The 21,171-nt window shown below is 48.2% G+C and overlaps 1 protein-coding gene across 1 annotated transcript in view; it reads right to left on the bottom strand.

Moving 5' to 3' along the window:
* The window catches only part of Mylk (myosin light chain kinase), a 256,640-nt gene that overhangs the window by 101,893 nt on the left and 133,576 nt on the right, over positions 1-21,171 (bottom strand). The window contains exons 7-11 of the mRNA XM_075965312.1: positions 20,327-20,345; positions 18,768-19,282; positions 18,053-18,259; positions 11,847-11,981; positions 8,096-8,248 (exon numbers count right to left, since the gene is read on the bottom strand). Coding sequence (XP_075821427.1) covers positions 8,096-8,248; positions 11,847-11,981; positions 18,053-18,259; positions 18,768-19,282; positions 20,327-20,345 — 1,029 coding nt within the window. The remainder of the gene's footprint in view (positions 1-8,095; positions 8,249-11,846; positions 11,982-18,052; positions 18,260-18,767; positions 19,283-20,326; positions 20,346-21,171) is intronic.

Below are 21,171 nucleotides of genomic sequence, written 5' to 3' on the forward strand. Positions count from 1 at the left end.
TGCCCCCCATGCACACACACACACACAGCAGCTCACAGGTGCCCCCCATGCACACACACACACACAGACACACAGCAGCTCACAGGTGCCCCCCCCACACACACAGACACACAGCAGCTCACAGGTGCCCCCCATGCACACACACACACACACAGCAGCTCACAGGTGCCCCCCATGCACACACACACACACAGCAGCTCACAGGTGCCCCCCATGCACACACACACACACAGCAGCTCACAGGTGCCCCCCATGCACACACACACACACACAGACACACAGCAGCTCACAGGTGCCCCCCATGCACACACACACACACACACAGCAGCTCACAGGTGCCCCCCCCACACACACAGCAGCTCACAGGTGCCCCCCACGCACACAAACACACACATAGCAGCTCACAGGTGCCCCCCACGCACACAAACACACACATAGCAGCTCACAGGTGCCCCCATGCACACACACACACACAGACACACAGCAGCTCACAGGTGCCCCCCATGCACACACACACACACACACACACACACAGCAGCTCACAGGTGCCCCCCACGCACACACAGCAGTTGACCCAATCCCTCTAAGCACTAGTTTCTTCATCTATAAAGGTACCAGGAGCTGCTGAGAGTCACCGCAACAAGCCACCCTGTCTCCGCAAACGTACTTTTCCCATGAAAACTCCCCTGAAAAATACCAATGGCAGGGACTTCAGTTCAAGAACAAATGCAGTGTTTTGGAAAACTTGGAGAATAATCAGTGCCCACAGGATGGAGCAGTTGGTGGCACCGTTATACCCACCGGTCCAGTACAATAAGCAGTATCAGCTGCTCCTCCAACCCAAGCCACTAAAGCCTTCAACTCTTCCTGGGCCTGTGGCCTTCCACAGCCTTCACCCAGGTGGCTGGTGCTGGCTGCAGTGTCTCCTGGTACCGTGCAAAAATTTCCCCTTTTCTTCCCTCAACAGTCCTTCTCCAACTTTCTACAAGCTTAGTAGGAAAAATAACTCATTCTGAATTTCTCCTTAAAACCATTACCACCCCCAACCCCCCACTGCCACCTCTGGACAACCTATGCTGTCAGCCTGTCTGCTCTCTGAAGCACCGAGTCTATAGATCCAAATGTGTGTTCAAATGAACACACTGGCCTTTATCTTGGATCTACTAAAGATTCTCTTTAGTTCTTTGGACACCAGCCACTTTCCTTAGCTATCGCAATACAAAATGCCATTCTAACAGCAAACTGGATCCCCTCTCACCCCCGTCATTCTATGGAAATCTAATAAATCACCAACTGAGGGACATCTACAGCCAGTCTTTCCCCTTCCTTTATTTGGTGCTCAAAATGCAGTGTGGTCTCCACATCGGGGACTGGTGCCTCTCACCCACATTCTGACACTGGGTTTCCTGACCTTGCAGGAAGGCAGCCCAGCCCCTTCCCATTTCCAGAGCATTTGGCAAGCCATAAAACCCCTGGGGAGGTATCTGAATTCCCTTTAACAAAAGCCTGTCTCTAACCCGATAGAACTGTCTTGGAATGTCCGCATGGGTCTGCTTTTCTGACTGTTTTGGCCGTCTTTCCTCCTGCTGACTTCTCCAGAACTGAAGAAGGAAGTGGGGAGAGAGAAATGCAAGGAGAAGAATGAAAGGAACACAACGCATGACATCTCAAAAAAGATCTCTGACCAGTAATGACGGGCTGCTCCATGACAGGCGGGGACCCCCACAACCTCAGCCTCCCTAAGGTCCTGGAAATTATAATCACACTCCAAACGGGCAGCATCCAAACCCCCAGAGTTCCTTGCCAGCGAGGCCTAGAAACCACACTGCTGTGTGTGTTGTCAGAACTGGGGCTCAACTCGCCACTGGGAACACAAGGCTCTCATTCTGGACGGTGTTTTTGGCCAAGGTCTGCGAGCCGGGAAGTAGGGGCTATGGTCTACAAAGGGCTGTAAAAGTGGACAGTTAGGAGCCTCTGTAATTGTCCCATCAGTAAAGCAAGGCTCCACTTCTGAGCTTTGTACCAGACGGACACATCAGGCCCGCAAGCCTCCCTGCAGTGTGGAGACTTCAGTCTGCAGAGAATGAAAATGCTGGCGAGGCATTGATTTGATGCTAACCTCGCTGCTTAGCTTAGGTTTCAAAGGCTGTCAGCAAACGCTTGGGCACACTAAGGGTCTCAGTTTTTCGAGAAGGGGTTTCTCTGTGTAACTGTACTGGCTGTCCTGGACCTGGCTTTGTAGACCAGGCTGGCCTCGAACTCACGGAGATCCACCTGCTTCTGCATCCCAAGTGCTGGGATTAAAGGCATGTGCCACCACTGCAGGCTCAGTATAGTTTTTTTGTGTTTGCTTGTTTGTTTTTAAAAAAGTTAAAGACATTGCTGCCTCTTCTTCATGGAATCTCTCTTTAAAATATAAGGGTGAAAATGATGGCCAGTGTGCTCAGCTGGCAGAGAGCAGGGTCCATCATCTATGCCAGCAGACAGATGACATACGGTCTTACGTGCACACACACACTTGGGATAAGCAGAGGAAGCTGGGAGCTGCCACATGCCTAAGTGTCCAGAGTCAAGAACACGGCTGCCCTTGAGGGCCTGTTGTCCTCACCAGGGACTCTTCAGCAGACAAACCCTCTAACCTTGTGTCCTCATAAGAAGTTTTTTTTTTCTTTTCACCTTACCCACAATGTATGTCCTTAGGTTCCTCTCACAGGCCCAGTGTGCCTTTAGTTTAATAAACAGACCATTAGTGGAAAACTGTCAAAATAGGTAAATCAGCAGATTGTCGATGCATCTTATTGTTTAAGAATTTGGCCTTGCTTAAGGTCATGCTCAACTTCCTTAGTGATCAGGGAGATGCAAATCAAGACAACTTTAAGATACCATCTTAGACCTGTCAGAATGGCTAAAATCAAAAACACCAATGATAGCCTTTGCTGGAGAGGTTGTGGAGAAAGGGGTACACTCATCCATTGCTGGTGGGAATGCAAACTTGTGCAACCACTCTGGAAAGCAGTGTGGCGGTTTCTCAGGAAATTCCGGATCAACCTACCCCTGGACCCAGCAATACCACTCTTGGGAATATATCCAAGAGAGGCCTTATCATACAACAAAAGTATATGCTCTACTATGTTCATAGCAGCATTGTTTGTAATAGCCAGAACCTGGAAACAACCTAGATGCCCCTCAATGGAAGAATGGATGAAGAAAGTATGGAATATATACATATTAGAGCACTACTCAGCAGTAAAAAACAAGGACTTCTTGAACTTTGCATGCAAATGGACGGAAATAGAAAACACTATCCTGAGTGAGGTAAGCCAGACCCAAAAAGAGGAATATGGGATGTACTCACTTATATTTGGTTTTTAGCCATTAATAAAGGACATTGAGCCTATAATTCGTGATCCTAAAGAAGCTAAATAAGAAGGTGAACCCAAAGAAAAACATATAGGCATCCTCCTGAATATTAACCTTCATCAGGCGATGAAAGGAGACAGAGACAGAGACCCACACTGGAGCACCGGAATGAAATCCCAAGGTCCAAATCAGGAGCAGAAGGAGAGAGAGCACAAGCAAGTAACTCAGGACCGCGAGGGGTGCACCCACACACTGAGACAATGGGGATGTTCTATCGGGAACTCACCAAGGCCAGCTGGCCTGGGTCTGAAAAAGCATGGGATAAAACCGGACTCGCTGAACATAGCGGACAATGAGGATTACTGAGAACTCAAGAACAATGGCACTGGGTTTTGATCCTACTGCACGTACTGGCTTTGTGGGAGCCTAGGCAGTTTGGATGCTCACCTTACTAGACCTGGATGGAGGTGGGTGGTCCTTGGACTTCCCACAGGGCAGGGAACCCTGATTGCTCTTCGGGGGCTGACAGGGAGGGCAAGTTGATTGGGGAAGGGGGAGGGAAATGGGAGGCGGTGGCGGGGAGGAGGCAGAAATCTTTACTAAATAAATAAATTAATTAATTAACTAAAAAAAAAGAATTTGGCCTTGACATAGATGTGCTCTCTGTCTCTGTGTGTATAGGTGGTGTGTGTGTGTGTGTGTGTGTGTGTGTGTGTGTGTGTGTGTGTAGGTGGGGTAAATTGAAAAGATCCTAGCCCAGGGAAGGCCCCCTGCCCCTGACTCAGTTATGATGTCTGGAGTTAGTGGCTGTGTCTGAATCTTCCAAGACACTGGAGGAATTTGGATTCATCACCCATTAGGCTCCATTTTTGGTGTGGAGGGAAGATAATATTGCCTGGTTAATAGTGGGGATGGTCTTTCTCCTAGCCTGGAGAGAGGGGAAAACAGGCACTTTTGTTGAGGGTCTCTTGAGAGCGAATTTGCAGGGCTCCTGGAAATTTCAGAGCTCTGAGAACATAAACAAATGGGGAAGATGAGGGAATGCCTCCCTGCCTATGGGGAGAACTCGTCCTCTTCACTGCCCTCTTGGTCACTGCTCATCCACTCACAGGAGCTCAAAGGACAGGCCCTGAGCCACATGCAGTATCAGGAGGACGATGGCTTCCCTGAAAGAAGGCTGCAGACACTTACAAAAGGCAATTAGAGCAAATGTTCCTCAACTTCGAGGTCCTGCATGATATAACCCCACCTCTCACCAAACCCATTTTGTGTTCTGCTACTCTGAAACCTGAGGCCCTGCATGATATATCCCTGCCCCTCACTGTCCCCATTATGTTCGGCTACTCTGCTAAATGCTCCCTTGACTCCAGCCACAATGGCCATCTTGACTAGGCTGGCCTTGCTCCCACCTCAGGGTCTCTGTGCTTGCCGCGTTGCCGGCCGCCTGCCTAGAACACCACTCCATCTGCCTCTGTCTAATCTCGTTCTCCGTTCACTTTTGTAAATAAAGCAGTCTATGTGTGGTGCTGGGCTCAGCGTGGGAATACAGGGGAGGTGTAAATGCTCTCCACACCTGAGCAACAGCTCCAGACCTCTATTCGCGTTCTTTAAAGTATGCATCAGCAGGTAAAGTCAGCCACATCTTGACTGCCGCCGCCATCGGAGGACAAATGCAGACCTGTCCTTTACAGTGTCCCCAGACCAGTTGAACGCAAATACTCAGCAAAGACTTTTGGTAAGTAAATGGGACAAGGGATGTGTGGTGAGAGCAGGGCTTATTCTGAGGTGAGCAGGGAAGGCTTCTGGGAGAAAGTGACATCTGGCTAGGCTAGTTAGATAGGCTTCAGGACAAGTAGAATAGCTGCAGAACAACTCAGGGTGCTGGGCCAGTGCCCTGAAAGGTTGCAAAGGATGAGGAGGTGAGAAAGAGTTCCCAGGTCTGCCCTTCAGCATAGAATCTGCTAGAATCTCACGGACAGAGCTCCGGAAAAATGGCAAGTGGAGGGCAATGCGTTGCTGCATTGTGCCACCTTGTGGTCAGAGCCTTGAGATGTAGCACAGGAGCCCATGGCAGGCTCTAAGTCGGGCTGTGTAGCCCAGGCAAACCTTGCCCTTCACCCAGCAGGCAGATAATACTCTACTGCTGCAAGTTAATTCTTGGGTAAAATCACTTCCTGGGATAACGCTTCTTGTTTAAAATTTGGGCACCCATCATAACAGCAAGTATGGGGCATTCAATAGTCTGGTGACGACAATTCATTTAATCCTCACAGTCCTGTGACTACCAGTGCCCCCCATGTCACACAGAGGAAGGTGATGCCTGGAGAGCTGGATGAGGAAATGGTGAATGGAATTCAGGCCAGGCAGTTGGCTTTGTATCTGCACTTTCTGCAACGCCACACCGAGAGCGACAGAACCAGGCCTGGGGAGCTACATGGAAGGATGGATCGGCAGTTGAGGCACCATGGAACAAGTCCCTGAACATCTCCCAGGAGCCTGGAGCCAGAGGAGCTGCCGAGAAAGTCCGAATAACTCCGAAGCTGGGGATGGTGCGTGATACAGCCTGGAACCTCCAAAGCACCTTGGGGCAGGGTGCCAGGAATGTCATTGTGCCAGGTTTACTCTGGCAGCCCTGTGCAGGGGAGTCTTGAAGGACCCGAGCGCGGTTGTGTCTCCGTTTTGTTTTCCATTTATGGTTCTGAGCCTCAGTCTGGCTTGAAAAGGTCAGCACATCCCCCACCCGGGAGGGCACTCACTCACCAGGCTGCCGACAGCAGATCCGGAGGACCTGGTGGGGCCATGCTACAGCCGTCCCCATCTGCCTCTAAGCGTACTGAGAGGGGATGCCCTCAGCCTTCCCCAGCCTTCCCAGCACCCAGGAGTCAGGGGACTGTCCCCGAGTTCCTCTGTCTTCATCTGAAGACCCCCACTACCCACAGAGAATGTTAGCTTAGCTGAGTCTCTAATACAGTTGAAACCCAAGCAACTGAAGACGGATGCTGGGTTAGCTGACTACCAGAGGAAACTGGCGAGGCCGCCTCAGACTCAAGACTGGGTAAACTGGCCCACCCTATGCCAGTACAGACGGGACCAGCCTCTGGGAAGATGTGAACGCTGCTGCCCTGGGCCTCTGAGACCAGGGTATGAACTTCTGGGCTTCCTTGGAAATCTCACACCACCGCCCACCCCGAGACCCGCAGCAGCCATGCCATGAGATAAGTTGTTATATATGTGTACCAGAGAAGATCTCATGGGCTACCACCAGCTCTGACCCCAGTGTGGAAGGCTTCCTGGAAGAAAGGGGCAGGCTGGTTCACAAATGACTCCACACAGAGGCATTTCTTCAGAGAAATCCAAGTCCCTCCTGGCAGATGGCTGCACAGGGCAGACAGTTACCACGTTCTCTGTTAGCGACAGCTCCCTTAGACCTAGGGAAGGACAGTGCCCTTCCCTCTGTGGCTAGCCTTCCCCTTTGGGCGGGGGCGGTGTACTCTGAGAAAGGGCAGCTCTGTGGTGACCGGGCCTCGGTCCCAGGGCCTGGGCTCAGAAGCTAGCTTCACCTACTATCCTGGGGTACTACCAAGCGCCCCTGATGTGGAGGCCACTGGACCTTTCTGTAGAAGACAGGAACAACTCTGCCCTGAGCCCCAGGGGCCTCTGTGAGGTATGGCTGAGGAGCTAGAGGAGGCAGAACGTATTTTGTGCTCTTTTCTGTGATAACAACTTCTACAACCTTTCAGATTATGCTGTTCGCACTACAAGGGCCTGAATACTAAGAGGCCTGAATTTTGGGGGGAATGAAAAAAGATGAGGTATGGTTTTCTGCTTGGCCGGTAGGGAAGGCTGGCACACTCTACCCCGTTTAAGCACCCAGAGGACCCCGTCACTCTCAGGAGCTTGGGACACGGGCCAAGGAAAGGCAGGAATCAGGGTCACGGACCCGAGAAGCATCCCGCCTTCCTGGAAACAGCCACCATGCATACCCACAGCCCAGGGTCAGTCCCACAGACTAAGTACTGGCTGATCATTGGATGGCTGTGACAATCAGATTACTTGCCACCAGGCTAGTGATGAACGAAAACACAAGCCTGGGCCTGGGGGAGGGGCGAAGGAGACCCTTCAGCTCTTCCGGAAGTCTCAGGGCCTGCTTCATCACCAGCACCTCAGAACATAAAGGGGTTTGTGAGGCATGCTAATGACCTGTGAGTACCCTCCTCAAGTCTTGCGGGGCAGGTGGTTTTCTTATTCTAGACTGAGGACTTCTGAAGTCAGGGAAGCCCTTGTCTCTTTCCCTGGTGTGTGTCCATGGCCCAGTGGGGTCAAGGGATGGGAGACAGACTCCTGTTACTGTGGCTTGCTAGAGACTCTGTCTTCCATCTGCCTGCCTTCATGGTCAGGATCTTTCCTTCTCTCCTTTCTCCATTCCCTTTCTTCCTTAGAGACAGGGTCTCGGTTTCTATGTATCTCAGGTTGGCTTGGAACTCAGGATCATCCTGCCTCACCCTCCCTAGAACGGGGATATCAGCTGTGCCACTTCATGGCGATGCTCGGGACTTTCCTTTGTCCCTAGATGTTCCAGCATCCTCTCTGCTTCCGTAGCTGCCTGCCAGCAACCACAATTCCATTTACACATCTGCTTCTTGGCTTTGGGCCAGTCATCCTATGGTCTATAAAAGCACTCTCCCTTCAAAGCAGACAGCCAGAGCTGGAGGGGGAAATGATTGAAGGATCCTACCTTGGACGGTGACCCTGGCGCTGCAGGACACTTGCCCCAAGGCATTCTCAGCCAGGCAGGTGTAGGTGCCACGGTCCTCTGGCAGGGCATCCTGGATGTGGAGCTCGGCCATGCCAGCCTCACAGATGGAGTGAGCAAACTTGATGGGCTGCCCTGCAGAGGGAAGCACAGAAGGGCTCAGGCCAGGGAGCACCTGGTGGTGGGACACCAGCCCTGACCCCAGCAGGGACACTGTCATGGTACTGGAGCTGGCCCAAATCCATGGAGGATAAGACCAGACCTGGAAAGACTGGGTAGAGTCACTCTGGAAGAATTTGGCATGCAGGAGGGCAATGACAGACAGCTGGCATTTTGGGATAACCTCCATTCCACACACCTGGAAAGAATTCCGCAGGGACTTTTGGTCCACAGCCCAGAATCAGGCAGAGTAGACCTCACTCGGTCTGAACATGTGGTCCCCAGCTCTTTTGAGATGTCTCCAGAAATAGAGATTCCATTTCCCATTAGAGATATTGATCAGAGAGCAACGCTGCAGCCCCACCCTAATGTTGCAATATGTTCATTTCCTCTGCGCAATAAACTACACTTTAGCATCCAAGGAAAAGATAAACATGCAGAATGAGAATGAGTGGTCCTAGAAGAAACGCTGTTTATATGCAGGTCTAAACAGGCATCGGATTGTAAGCAGTTAGCATCAGCGCCATCCTTACTACTGCATGCTCGAAAACTGCATCATCCCGTATTGGAAGCTTTATTTCTAGGGAAGTAGTTAGTCTTATTATTGAAGAGTCTGGCCTCTAAAGGAATGCGTTCATCTGCTATACAGGCAGCAACTGTCACTTTGTTCTCTTACATCCCCCAGTCCTAGTTTGCACTTCATAAAACTAAGGGTGAGGAGGGAAGGGAGGCAGGGAGTTTAGGAAGAAACAGCCCTCCCCACAGAGCAATGTGTTCTTCTGCACATAACAACACTTCATGTCTCCAGGACAGTTTTGCAAAGAGACTGCCGAGCAAGAGGGAGGAAAGAGAACTTTCCCCATCCATTGCACTCCAGAAAAGGTCTGAGAGGGTGGACAGAAGGAAGGCCGGGGCTGAGACCGCCATTGGAAGGACTGAATATCCTTTGCTCTTCTTTTTGTAACAGTGACACCCCCAGAAACAGACAAGATCGCCTGACAAAACTGGGAGCATGGGGGTGGGGGGATAGGGAGGGCAGAAGGGGAAGACGGTGGGAGAGGGAGGGAGGAGAACTTGAGGGAATGGGATAGTTGACATGGAGGAAGGACAGAGATGAGAGCAAAAAAAGAGATATTTTGATTGAGGAAGCCATTATGGGGCTAGTAAGAAACCTGGCACTAGAGAAATTCCCAGGAATCCACAGGATGACCCCAGCTAAGACCCTAAGCAATAGTGGAGAGGGTGCCTGAACTGGCCTTGCCCTGTAGTCAGACTGATGAATATCTTAAATATCACCATAGAACCTTCATTCAGAAACTAATGGAAACAGAGGCAGAGACCTGCATCGGAGCACTGGGCTGAGCTCCCAAAGTCCAGTTGAGGAGTGGGAGGAGTGAGAATATGAGCAAAGAGGTCAAGACCATGATGGGGACACCCACTGAAACAGTTTACCTGAGCTAATGGGAGCTCACCAACACCAGTGAGACAGGGAAGGAACCAACATAGGTCCAAACTAGTCCCTCTGAATGTGGTTGACAGTTGCATGGCTGGGCCAGACTGCAGGGATACTGGCAGTGGCACCAGGATTCATCACTAATGCATGTACTTGCTTTTAGGAACCTACTCTCTTTGTATGATACCTTGCACAGCATAGATATAGTAGGGAGGGCCTTGTACCTTCCCCCAAAGCAATGTGCCTTACCCTCTCTGAGGAGTAGATGGGGGTGGGGGATAGGTAGAGGGGATGGGAGGAGGAGAGGGAGTGGGAACTGGGATTGGTATGTAAAATTTAAAAAGATAGTTTGTTTCCTTTAAAAAAAATAGCTTGAGTATCAGGAAAAAAAAAGCAATAATGATACCCCTAGAATCTGAGGTCACCAGCATGCTCCCTGACTGTCCTCAGCCTGTCTCCTCTGTCCCAACATTCGTGACAAGCACTGTAAGAGCTTGTCTTTTACTGATGTAGAATTCCTGACTCCTTTGGGTCCCACAAGCAGGGATGGAGCCCAAAAAGAAGCTGCTGGCTCAGAATACATCATGACTGAGAACTAAGAAACTCTCAATTTGGAGGGCTGGTTGGACTAGTTAGCAGCCAAGGAAGGTGAATTTAAGCACGATTGCCCTCTAGTGGGAAAAGTGTGGAAAGTCAAGATCTACCCCGCATTCAGTCCGCACAGCTAACAGCAAACCATCTGAACCCATGCTCCAAACCCCACCTGCAACCTGATATATCTAATATAGTAATTAATGTGCTATATTAATTATTTAGAATACAACACAATTGCTACAATTTTATTATAATATATTGCATTGACAGATACAATAGTATATAGTAATATGTATTAATTATAAGGTGTGCTTATGTATATTATATATTAATTCTTTGAGAATTTCATACAATGTACTTTGGAGGTAGTCTTCCCAGCTCCTCCCCCTCACTCCTACCAGTTCCATTCTCACCCCAACCCACAACACTGTGTTCTTTTGTTTTGTTTTGTTTGACAAACCCATCAAGTCCAATCTTTGCTGTTCATCTATTCTTGGGTCCAGAGCATGTACAGGTCTTATGTAGGCAACCATGGACGCTGAGAGTTCAAGAATGGAGCGGTCCTGTCATGTCCAGAGATACTGTTCCAGCAACCCTCCCCGACTTCTGCAGTCTTTCTGTCCCATCTCTTGAGGGGGTCCCTGAGTCATGGCACTAACAGAATATAGATGTCCCATGTGTGGTTGAGTGCATCCCAAACGCACCATTTGCTGCATGTTGACCAAGAAGAGTTTCTGTTAGCCACTGTTCAGTTTCCAAAACTTCTCCTATGCAATTCGGTTTTATACAGCTGGCAAACCAAGAACACTATTTAAGTACTATCTCTCTCTGTGTGTGTGTGTTTAAATAAAAAAGAATAAAATTTCATGACACGGGGAAATTGTATGAGCTTCTTATTTCAGTGCCTACAAATCTTATGCACACTGTCTGTTGTTTCTATGCTGCAACATGTAGTTGAACAGTTGTAGAGGAGTATGCCCTAAAAACCTGAAAGGACGTACAGACTGCCTCTATGGAGGAAATGCTCGTTGATCCTTTCTTAGCTCTGCCCATACTGATGGGGTCTTGAAAACAAAACAAAACAAAAGTCAAATAGCCTTCCTTAATTATGGAATTATAATTAGTATCATAGAATTGCTAGTTTTCATCCCGGATCCGCCTACCACCCAATAGAAGATCAAATTCTTTGGCCAAGTTCTGATGTGGTTTACCAGGTTATTCATTTGCATGTTCATTTATTGACTCAACAAATGCTTATGGATGATCTCTTAGGAGTCTAATCACAAGAAAAGAAACTGAAATTGCATGTGTATCTCTGGGCAGGCATCTCATTACCCACTTTGTATAGGTGAACTTAGTGAATCTGTAATAGTCACCTTGCCAGGTTGGATGAGCTAGGTCAGTGAGTAAGTAGCAGACCCAGTTCCCACACCTTCTCCTTCTGTGCTTCTGAGGTACACATAGCTCAGAATGAGAAGCTAGAACTCGAATCAGGAGGTCAATGGAGCTGGAACAGGGGGAACTCACCATTGAGTAGCCAAGTGATCCGGGGAACTGGGGTCCCTCGTACAGAGCATCGCAGCACAAAATCCTGGCCCTCGACAACAACACTGTCCTTCAGGACACTGGAGAATGAAGGGGCCATCTGTGCCAAGTCTGACCCTGTGAAGGCAAACAATACAAGGATCCTCTCAGACATAGCTCATCCACCTGGTGGTTGACCAGTTATCCCAAGCCTGGTAAGGCAGACACCCTATTGTCTTGGGCCCTGGGCTTCCTCAATCACTGGCTACGCCTAGCCTACCTCCATGCTTGGGGAGGAAAAGCATCAGACACCTGCAGTCCACTCAGTACAGCTGACAGGGGGTCTTCCAGGGTTACAAAGCTCCCTAGTGCTAGGGCACACACACAGAGGGGCCTGCCTTCCAGCCTTGTGACACAGGCCTCTCCTATCTACTTTTGACATTGCTATCCTGAGCATCCTGGGAGTGCCTTCTCTCATCTTTCTGTATTCTAGGTTCTCTTCTTTATACATATCACCATCGATCCCATGGTCTCATTTCAAATTAGTACCTTATTTGTAGAAACTATGGACACATAGTGGAACATTTCCATTGGAAATGATTTTAATTAATCATTTCCCCCATTTTCAGGGCTAAATCAAATGGCAAAGATTCATATGTATTTTCCCAGTGTGGCCTGGGCCCTGTTCTAGGTCAAAGGTCCAAAGTGACTGACAGCAATGCTGTACACACACTGTGGATGAACTTTCTGCTCTCGGAGAACCGCCTGTGTGTCTTTCAAAGTTCAAAGCCTTTAACACTGTAGATTGAGAAACACTTTAAAACTTGAGGACCTTAATGAAGAGCAACAGGTACAGATGATGCCTTCTAAACCATCCTGGGTATGGTAGCGGAGTCACAGGCAACTCTGATTTCACAGCAACACTTTCTAGACTTTATGGTAGGCGGTGCATGAGCAGACACAAGACAGCAATGGTGCTTCTGATCTGGCCCGACATGGAGAAAGGGACTACTGGCCCAAGGGCTGTAGGAACACACCATCCACACCTTCTCTGACTCATCATCAGACTCCCTCACTACAGAGACGCTGTTCAGAGTCACTGACAAGATTGTGTTCCACTGACTTGAATTAGAAACATGGTATCTTTGATAAGGCAACCAATATAAGGAGGGCATTTGGCACAAGCCTTGCCTGCAGAACATTCACAGAGAGCATTTGCCACTTTTGTCAAATGGAAGCTGTGTGTGGAAACTCTGTTTGGAGGAAGTGGAATTTAGTGTGAAAGAGTAGAGGGGTACAGGAAGAGCTCCCAAGAAGAGATGGGGGAAGAGGAAAGACGGGGTGGGGAGAGGCAGAGTCATCCATGCTGGCTAAGCTCTCTATGGAGGATGGAAGGGGTTGAAGAGATGCATGAGTAAAGGAAAGAGCCCTTCTGCAGTTAGAGGACAGTGAGGGCTGGTGCGCATGCCAAATCACGTGCACAGCACAGACTGCGTCTTGGTAAAGTATTTGCCAAGAATGAATGGGACATTTGTAGTCTGGAGAGGTTGCAAGACAGTGGTTACCTTAAGAAGAGAGGAGAATGCAATGCACTTCTAGAAGGGGAGAGAAAAACAAAAAACCAACCTCTGTAATCTACTCCGTTAAAGCAGAGAGAATGTCATCATAGAGACTCTAGGTTAAGCTTTCCAGAACTCTGGATATTAACCAAGGCGTGAGAAACCCAAACCGCATCCCTCCGAGCTCAGCTGGATCTTGGGAAGGACAGCAGGCTCTGTGGTCTTTCACCTCTCATTCCCTTCACCCCAGCTCTTGGCAGCTTTGAAAACCAGAAGCAACTATGGAATTTGTGAAAATGAACTGTTTGGCAGGAGTTGAGAGGGGGTCAGAGCTCCCGAGAACCACAACCCCAAGAGAATCAACATCCCTGCCTGGTTCCAGCAGTTCCTTCGGCTCCACCTCCAGCACTGTCTGCTTTGACCTGACTCAGAGCTTGGTCTATGTGAACCACTTTATCCACAAGGTATTTGTGAAAAAGCAATTATTTAACATCATTGCTACTGAGGCGGCAATATCAGCTGGGACTAGTAAGAGTCTGACCAATAAAAACTTATGAGGGAAAACTGGTAAAAGGCCCATGGCTATCAAACCCCGACATATTCTCAGCATACACAAAGCTCTGTGTCTGCTCAAGTCAGACCTGAGAGGCCCTGCTTTCATCTCTGACTGGTCTGGGGACTCCGTGCTAGCCGGGAATAACGGCTAAGTTGAGCTGTGAACTTTCAGCAGTAGAATGAAGATTTACTTAAACACATGCAGAATCCCTCATCAAAGACTGGAAGACACACTGGTCCAAGGCATTTCCTTAACTTTATCCGTACGCAACTGTTACTTCAGTCATCAAGATGATGAAATGGAGATGACGTTGGACACATGGTAAGTATTCTGGTGCTACCGATGTCCCCAAGGTGCCCATGCGTTGGGTCCTCAGCTTTCTGGGCTATGGTGAACCCTATAGGTGGGGTCTAGTGGAAGGAAGTTCAGCCACTGGGGAGTGTCCTTTTGGGGGATATTGGAATTCTGCTCAGTCATCTTTTGCTTTACTCCCTGGTTTCTATGAGGTGGGGAGCCTCCTCCATCACATATTCCCTGGTAGGCTTTGTCACCACAGGACCAAAAGCAGCGGAGTTAGTCGACCATGGACCGTCAGCCAAAGAACCTTTGTCCCTTTAGGTCAATTATGTCAGGAATTTGATCACAGGACAGAAAGCTAACACAACCAGACTTTGCCGGATAGGAGGAAACATTAAAGATCATACGTTTAATAAAGGACTTGTATCCCAAATATATAAAGAACTCTTAAAACTCTGTGACAACAAAAAATTGACCCAATTAAAAAATGGGCAAAGATGTTTCACTAGATTTTGGCAACACACACACAACCAACAAACAGCTAAAAAGCACATGACATATCCTCAGAGTTAATCATTTGATGAAAGCAAGTCAGAATCCCAGAGAGACAGCTATAGACAAGATATGGAAGGTAACTGCTGGTGTGTGGGGAAACTGGAACACTTGTGCATTGCTGCTGGAGCAAAATGGTGATGCTACTGTAGAAAACGGTCCGCTGCTTCCTCAAAGAAAAACACAGCATCACGTCATGACTCAACAATTCCACAGGCATTAGAAAGCCTTGCACACAAGGGTCACAGAGACAGCCCCATTCCTAGAAGAGCTAATGGCCGCTGAGGGAGGGAGAGACAGTTTTCTCTGGACAAGAACCTTCTGATAGATTTTTCAGTCCTAAGTAGTCCTCCTTAAACACATATGCTTACAGGTAATATTAACTGGACTAAGTAAGTGTGTGTGTGTGTGCATGTGTGTGTCTGTGTGTGTACACAGTAATAATTATAAAAGAATATGTCATGAATTAGAGGAGTGATGGGGTACACGGGAGGAGTTGGAGCAGAAGAGGGTGAAGTATAAATGTGTAAATGCAGTGAACTCATGTAAGAAATCTTTAAAAATTAAAGTAAAAGCCGGGCGGTGGTGGCACACGCCTTTAATCCCAGCACTCGGGAGGCAGAGGCAGGCGGATCTCTGTGAGTTCTAGGTCAGCCTGGTCTACAGAGCTAGTGCCAGGACAGACTCCAAAGTTACAGAGAAACCCTGTCTCGAAAAACAAAAAACAAAAAAAAAATTAAAGTAAAAAATGCCTAGAAAGCAGAAACACACTGAACACTCATCTTCTGATGACGAAACAAACACAACAAGTTGATGTAGACAATAGAATGTTATTTATTCAGCTATAAAGGTAATAAAGTGCTGGCTTCAACCAAGACAAAACTTGGAAACATTCTTCTAAGATAAAGAAATTGTTCACACGTTATAATTCCACTGATACAAAACGTTCAGAATAGACAAATCCATAGAGATAGAAAATAGATAATGGCACTGGGGCTGGAGCTGGGGCCAAGGGAACAAGGGATGATGGTAGGGTTTTGGTGAAATTGTCTAAATTTAGATGGTGGCAATAGACATACAATTCTGTGAATGTGTTAAAATCAGTTGAATTCCAAACTTCCCAGGGTGACTTTTATGTTACATGAATTACGTCACAAATTGCCTACCACACAAACCAACAATAACAACAAAATGATAGGGAGCTGGTAAGCAACAAGCTACATAAAAAAAAAAATGTTTCCTCTAAGATGTAGACAAATTCACAGCAGACAAAACCAGAGAAGAATCTAGGCTCCCCAGACATCCCGTTCACCTTTGGTAGCCCTGAAGACACACATCTACCCCATAACAAGATGTGGTGCCTGGACCAGCTGACGAAGCAAGAGCTCCTGACATCACTACCCACAGGTACTCCATCTCTTGAAGGAAGAGATAACGTTCCTTGTAAATAAATTCACCAGCACAGCAACATCTCAGTAAAGAGGCAAGCAAAGGAGCTGGAGAGATGGCTCAGCAGTCAGGAGCACTGGCAGCTCTTCCAGAGGACCAGGTTCAGTTCCCAGTACCTATGGCAGATGGCTCACTGCATGTAAATCTAGCTCCTGAGGCTCCTGACACCCTCTTCTACTGAGTTATTTCCTGGGGAGACTTTCAGACATACCAAAAGCAGACAGAGTAGTGTAGTGAATCCCTGTGCAGATGTCACTCACTTCCACTTTTCTAGACCAATATTGCTTTCTGAAAATTCTTGCCTAGGCTTCCCAAATGTGAAGTATTTTTAGGGCAAATACAAGAAATCATATATGCTTCACTAGAGAATAAGTTAAGAATAAACATGGAGACGTTTATCACAACCTTAAATAGCGCCGTGTGTCTAATATCTTGTCAATGTCTACATTTTTCTGATCTCTCACAAAAACTTTTAAATATTGTTTCAGTCAGAATTGTACTAAGTCTACAAACTATCAATAGATATTATTTATAACTTAATTTAAATATTTTGTACCTGTCTCTGTGTTTCTCTTCCTCCCTCTCTTCTTCCCCCCCCCCTTTCTACTTCCCTTATAATCCACTTGTTAAAATAACCTGGCAAAGGTTGTTGGTCCCATAGATCTCCCAACTTGGTGTATTCTACTTGGTGGTTGTACTCCTGGGGTTTTCGTTTAATAGATTTATCAATGGTTTGACATGGACCTAGGGCCCACAATCATGCATTATGTATTTAAAAGGGAAATTTTAAAAATTAAATTTACTTAGTGTGTGTGTATGTCTGTGTGCATGTGTACGCATGTATAGTGCACAGGGCATAGCAAGGATGTGGAGTCAGGGAACAATGGTGGGAGTTGCTTCTCTCCTCCCACAGTGTGTGTCCCGGGGATTGAACTCAGGTCATCAGCCTTGGCAACAAGCTTCTTTTCCCACTGAGTCCTCTCACCAGCCCAAGGGAGAAATGTTATAGAAAACCAAATGGAAACGTAGACTGGCTGACTGCCTCCCTCCCTCTTCTTTGTTCTGGGGTCAGAGATCAAAACCCAGAACTCATACAAGCTACACACGTACTCTACAGCTGAGCTGCCTGTCCAGGACAATTCATCATGGCTTCTCTGTAACAGCGGAAAAACGACAACAACAGAAACAGTCAGCACAATGATGCCAAAATTATCCATGTCCACTCTCACAATAGCAAATGGCTACTAAACATCATGCCTTCAAAAGTATTAAACAATATAGAAAGAGGTTTGCGTTACATGAGTAAATTAGGATTGAGAGCCGGACTCAGACAAGCGCAAAGCTGATTTTGTTTAAAAGGATTTAAAATATTTATTTTGGAGCCAGAAGATAATATATGGTTTAAATCCTGCACAATGAACACAGATTGCTTCTATAAACAGACGCTAAACAAGCATAAAGGCGTGGCACCCATGGCCTGGTGGTTCGTTAAGCCTGTGAATGCTCCATCTCTGTGGTTAGAGCTGAGTCACGGCACTGCTTGGACAGCCAAGGAACCTAAAAGAGTATAGCTGTCAACTGGCCTTGGCAGGGACCGGGGAATGTCTGTGTTGAGGGGACTCTGCGGTGACCATCTGATTAAGAATGGGGGGTGTGAGCAGTGACTTTTCCCTTGGCCTGTAGGTGAGGGTGACAGCTGCCAACTAGAGCGTGGAGCTGTAGGACCTGAACTGCCTGAGGCATGCAACGACCTATGAGAGTCACCACACCAAGAATCCACCTCGAGATGTACTCACGGTCCACCAGGAGGGTCCAACTGCAGGACACATGGCCAAGGCTATTGGATGCTGTGCAGCTGTATCGCCCACTGTCCCTCATCCGGGCTCTCCGCAGGCAGAGGTAATGGGATGCCCCATCTTCATAAATCTCAATGACGCCTTCTCGTCTCCTCACAGGGATGCCTTCCAGGAACCAGGCCACTTCAGGCTTTGGTATCCCTGAAACTACAGGGAGCCCTCAGGGAGCACTGCATGCTTCTAGGGTTGGGTGGGGAGAGACTGACTGGAGGAAGAACTCAGGCTGCGCAGGAAATGATTTCCTACTTCCAAGTCTGCCCCTTTTCCTGGGATCCTGCACTCACTGAGTAAATGTCCTGTGAGACACAGGGTCTTGAGGTGGGGGACAGCAGGTGGGGGTGATGAGCCAGTTCTCTAGGGGAGACAGGGACAGGAAAAGAAGAACAAAGAAGAAGGGGCTTGCAGTGTGTTTGTGGTGATGGATATGCTGAGTTAGAGCACAGGACCAATGCTCTATTCCATAAGGAGTAATGGGCCACTCTGAGGGTTTTAGAGACCGAGCACTTCCTAAAGAAAAGACCCAGAAAAGTAACGTCCCAAGAGACTAGTTTAAGGCGATGTACAGACACAGAGGCGCAAACTGATGTGCTGAAGGAAGGGAGTGGCCGTCCAGGGGCTACATTTTGGGAGCCAGCACCAAAGCTTCTCTACTCACCCTCACAGACGAACTTGACTGTCTGATCTTCGGTGACTTCTCGGCTTTGGGGCTGACTCTCAAATCTGGGGAATGATGACTCCCTGTGGCTCTCTAGGGGGATGTTCCTGGTGACAAGCTTCCCAATTGGGCCTCCCGGGCCACACTGTCTGCTAGAGAGCATGGCTTGCTGAGGGGCAGCCAGGCTTTTCCTCTCTTCCCCAGAAGGAGAGAAGGCCCCGAGGCCTGGCACTCTGGCTTCTGGCTGGACTTTGGTAGCCTGCAGGGTGATGGTGCTGGACGTCTTCTGCAAGACTGAGGACTGCAGGGCCTTTCTGGGAGCCTCCTCACACAGCTTCAGCTTGGGCTCCTGCAGGGATTTCAGGTGGCTGTTTGTGGCCCAGGCTGCGGAGACACTCCTCTGGGGGCTTGAGCAGTTCTTACTTTCGGCCACAGTCTCTGGGTCCTTGGAGATTCCATTGGTCACCTCCTTCCTGGTGTCTGGACTGGGGGCTTTGGCTCCTCTCAAAACTGACCTGTATAACGATGAGGGCCAGAAGGGGAGAGGGAAAAGGGACATAGTGGTCAACGGGGTTACTTGTAAATGTCACCATGGTACAGATGCCAAGTATCACAAAGCCCACAGATGAAGGCTAAAGCAAAGTATTACAGCTTGTTCCACATCCCACATCAGAGCTTAGGGGTCATCCTTGACCCTTCCTGTCCTTTGCTTCCACCCATAGCCCTATGCATTGATACAGCTCTCTTCCCTGGGGCTCTGGAGCTCAAACCGATCATCTTCCCTTGCTCACAAAGGCCCTCTCTGATCCAATCCTAAGTAGCCATGGCAGTCAGCCTTTTAAAGACATAAATTGCATTGTATCACTTGAAGCTCAAGGAGGTTTCAGCTTCCCATTCTGTTAAGGATAAAGCAGAGCATCAGAGTGGCACCGAGTCCTACTGCCTCTTGCCGCACAAGCCACTACCACAGACCACCATGCTAGAGCCACGAGAGGGTTATTGGGGCCCCACAGGGAGCTTTCCTTAGGATGTGTCCTCCCGAGCTTTCATCACCTGCTTCTGCTACACTTCCCAGGTCTGAGTTCAAATGTGGACGTTTCAGAAAGGGCCTTCTCGGCCCAGGAGTGAAACTGGTGTCCGCCTGTCCTTCTTCACAGAGAGCACAGCTGTCATTTCACAAGCGAGGCAGTGAAAGCTCTTCTCTACAGTGGTGGTCTGTTCTCCCATGTCCTGACATCCACACTGTGCCTCACATCCACAAGGGAAGAAAGCAACCACAACTGTGCCCCAGAGGACCAGTGGATAGCAGGGAAGTTACCCTCAGTGGGGCTAGCTTTGGAAGACACCGAGGGGATACTGAGGCACCCAGTGCTCCGAGAATTTCCACACTGACAGCAAATTACCACAGGAGGAGAAAGCAAAGCACCCCAGATAAAGCGACCCCAAGAAAATCCTCGCTTCCTACACAATGCCTTGAAAATTCCGAGCATTTCCACTGCTATTGCTGTGTGGGGTATTTTAAGATGGAAAAAAGTAACCATTATGAAGAAAAGACATACCTGGTGACGCTGTCCAAACCTGGAAGAGGGCAGAAAGACAGTGGATTACTTTCCACGCCAAGCAGAGACAATGCCAAGGTGACACTGTTTCCATTTACTAAAAAGCTCCCCTGCGTGGGGCCTGGAGTGGGCTGAGGAATCTTTCTCACACTAAATTATTTCCTGGCTTTTCCAACAGCAGCTGGGGCCTGAGGGCATGGACTTCCTTGCCCCTCTCCAAACAGAGGGAAGCATAATCAACAAGGCAAACCAAGGAACAAACCCTCCAATGAAGGTGCCAAACCAATGCTTTCACGGTTACCTTCAGCCTTCAAAACAAAAGTCCATTTTGGGCAGATAGATGCTTTAGAAACATACAAAGGAAGTGACATGTTATTCTTCTAGGAAGTATAAATATACTCTTTTTTTTACTAAGTTTATCTCATGCTTTTTAAGTTTTATCATGGAAAATTCCAAAACATATCCCAGTAGAAAGGTGGACATTACAAGGCCTGAACGTCACCAGCATGGTAAGGAAAGAGCATCTTACCAGCCCTGTCAGTCTCCTTTTGTCTTATTCTGTTTGTTTGTTTTTTAATACTTTCAAACAAACCCCAGCAGTGTATACTTTTGTCATCAAGTATATTAAGAGGGAGAAGTTTTGAAATGCAAGGGTATTGAAAATCAAGGATGGGTGGCTGGACCTTGCTGCAGAGGTCTGCCCCAGGTCCTGACTCATAGGGAGTGGCCAAGTTACATCCTTGCATCAGGACTGGGGTTTCTTGTTTTAACTGTATCTGGTGGAACAGAAATACCAGTGTACGTGATACACAGAATGTGTCAGGGTGGTTCTGTGAAACCTGTTT

The sequence above is a fragment of the Microtus pennsylvanicus genome, chromosome 1 (assembly GCF_037038515.1).
Source record: "Microtus pennsylvanicus isolate mMicPen1 chromosome 1, mMicPen1.hap1, whole genome shotgun sequence".
Taxonomy (NCBI): domain Eukaryota; kingdom Metazoa; phylum Chordata; class Mammalia; order Rodentia; family Cricetidae; genus Microtus; species Microtus pennsylvanicus.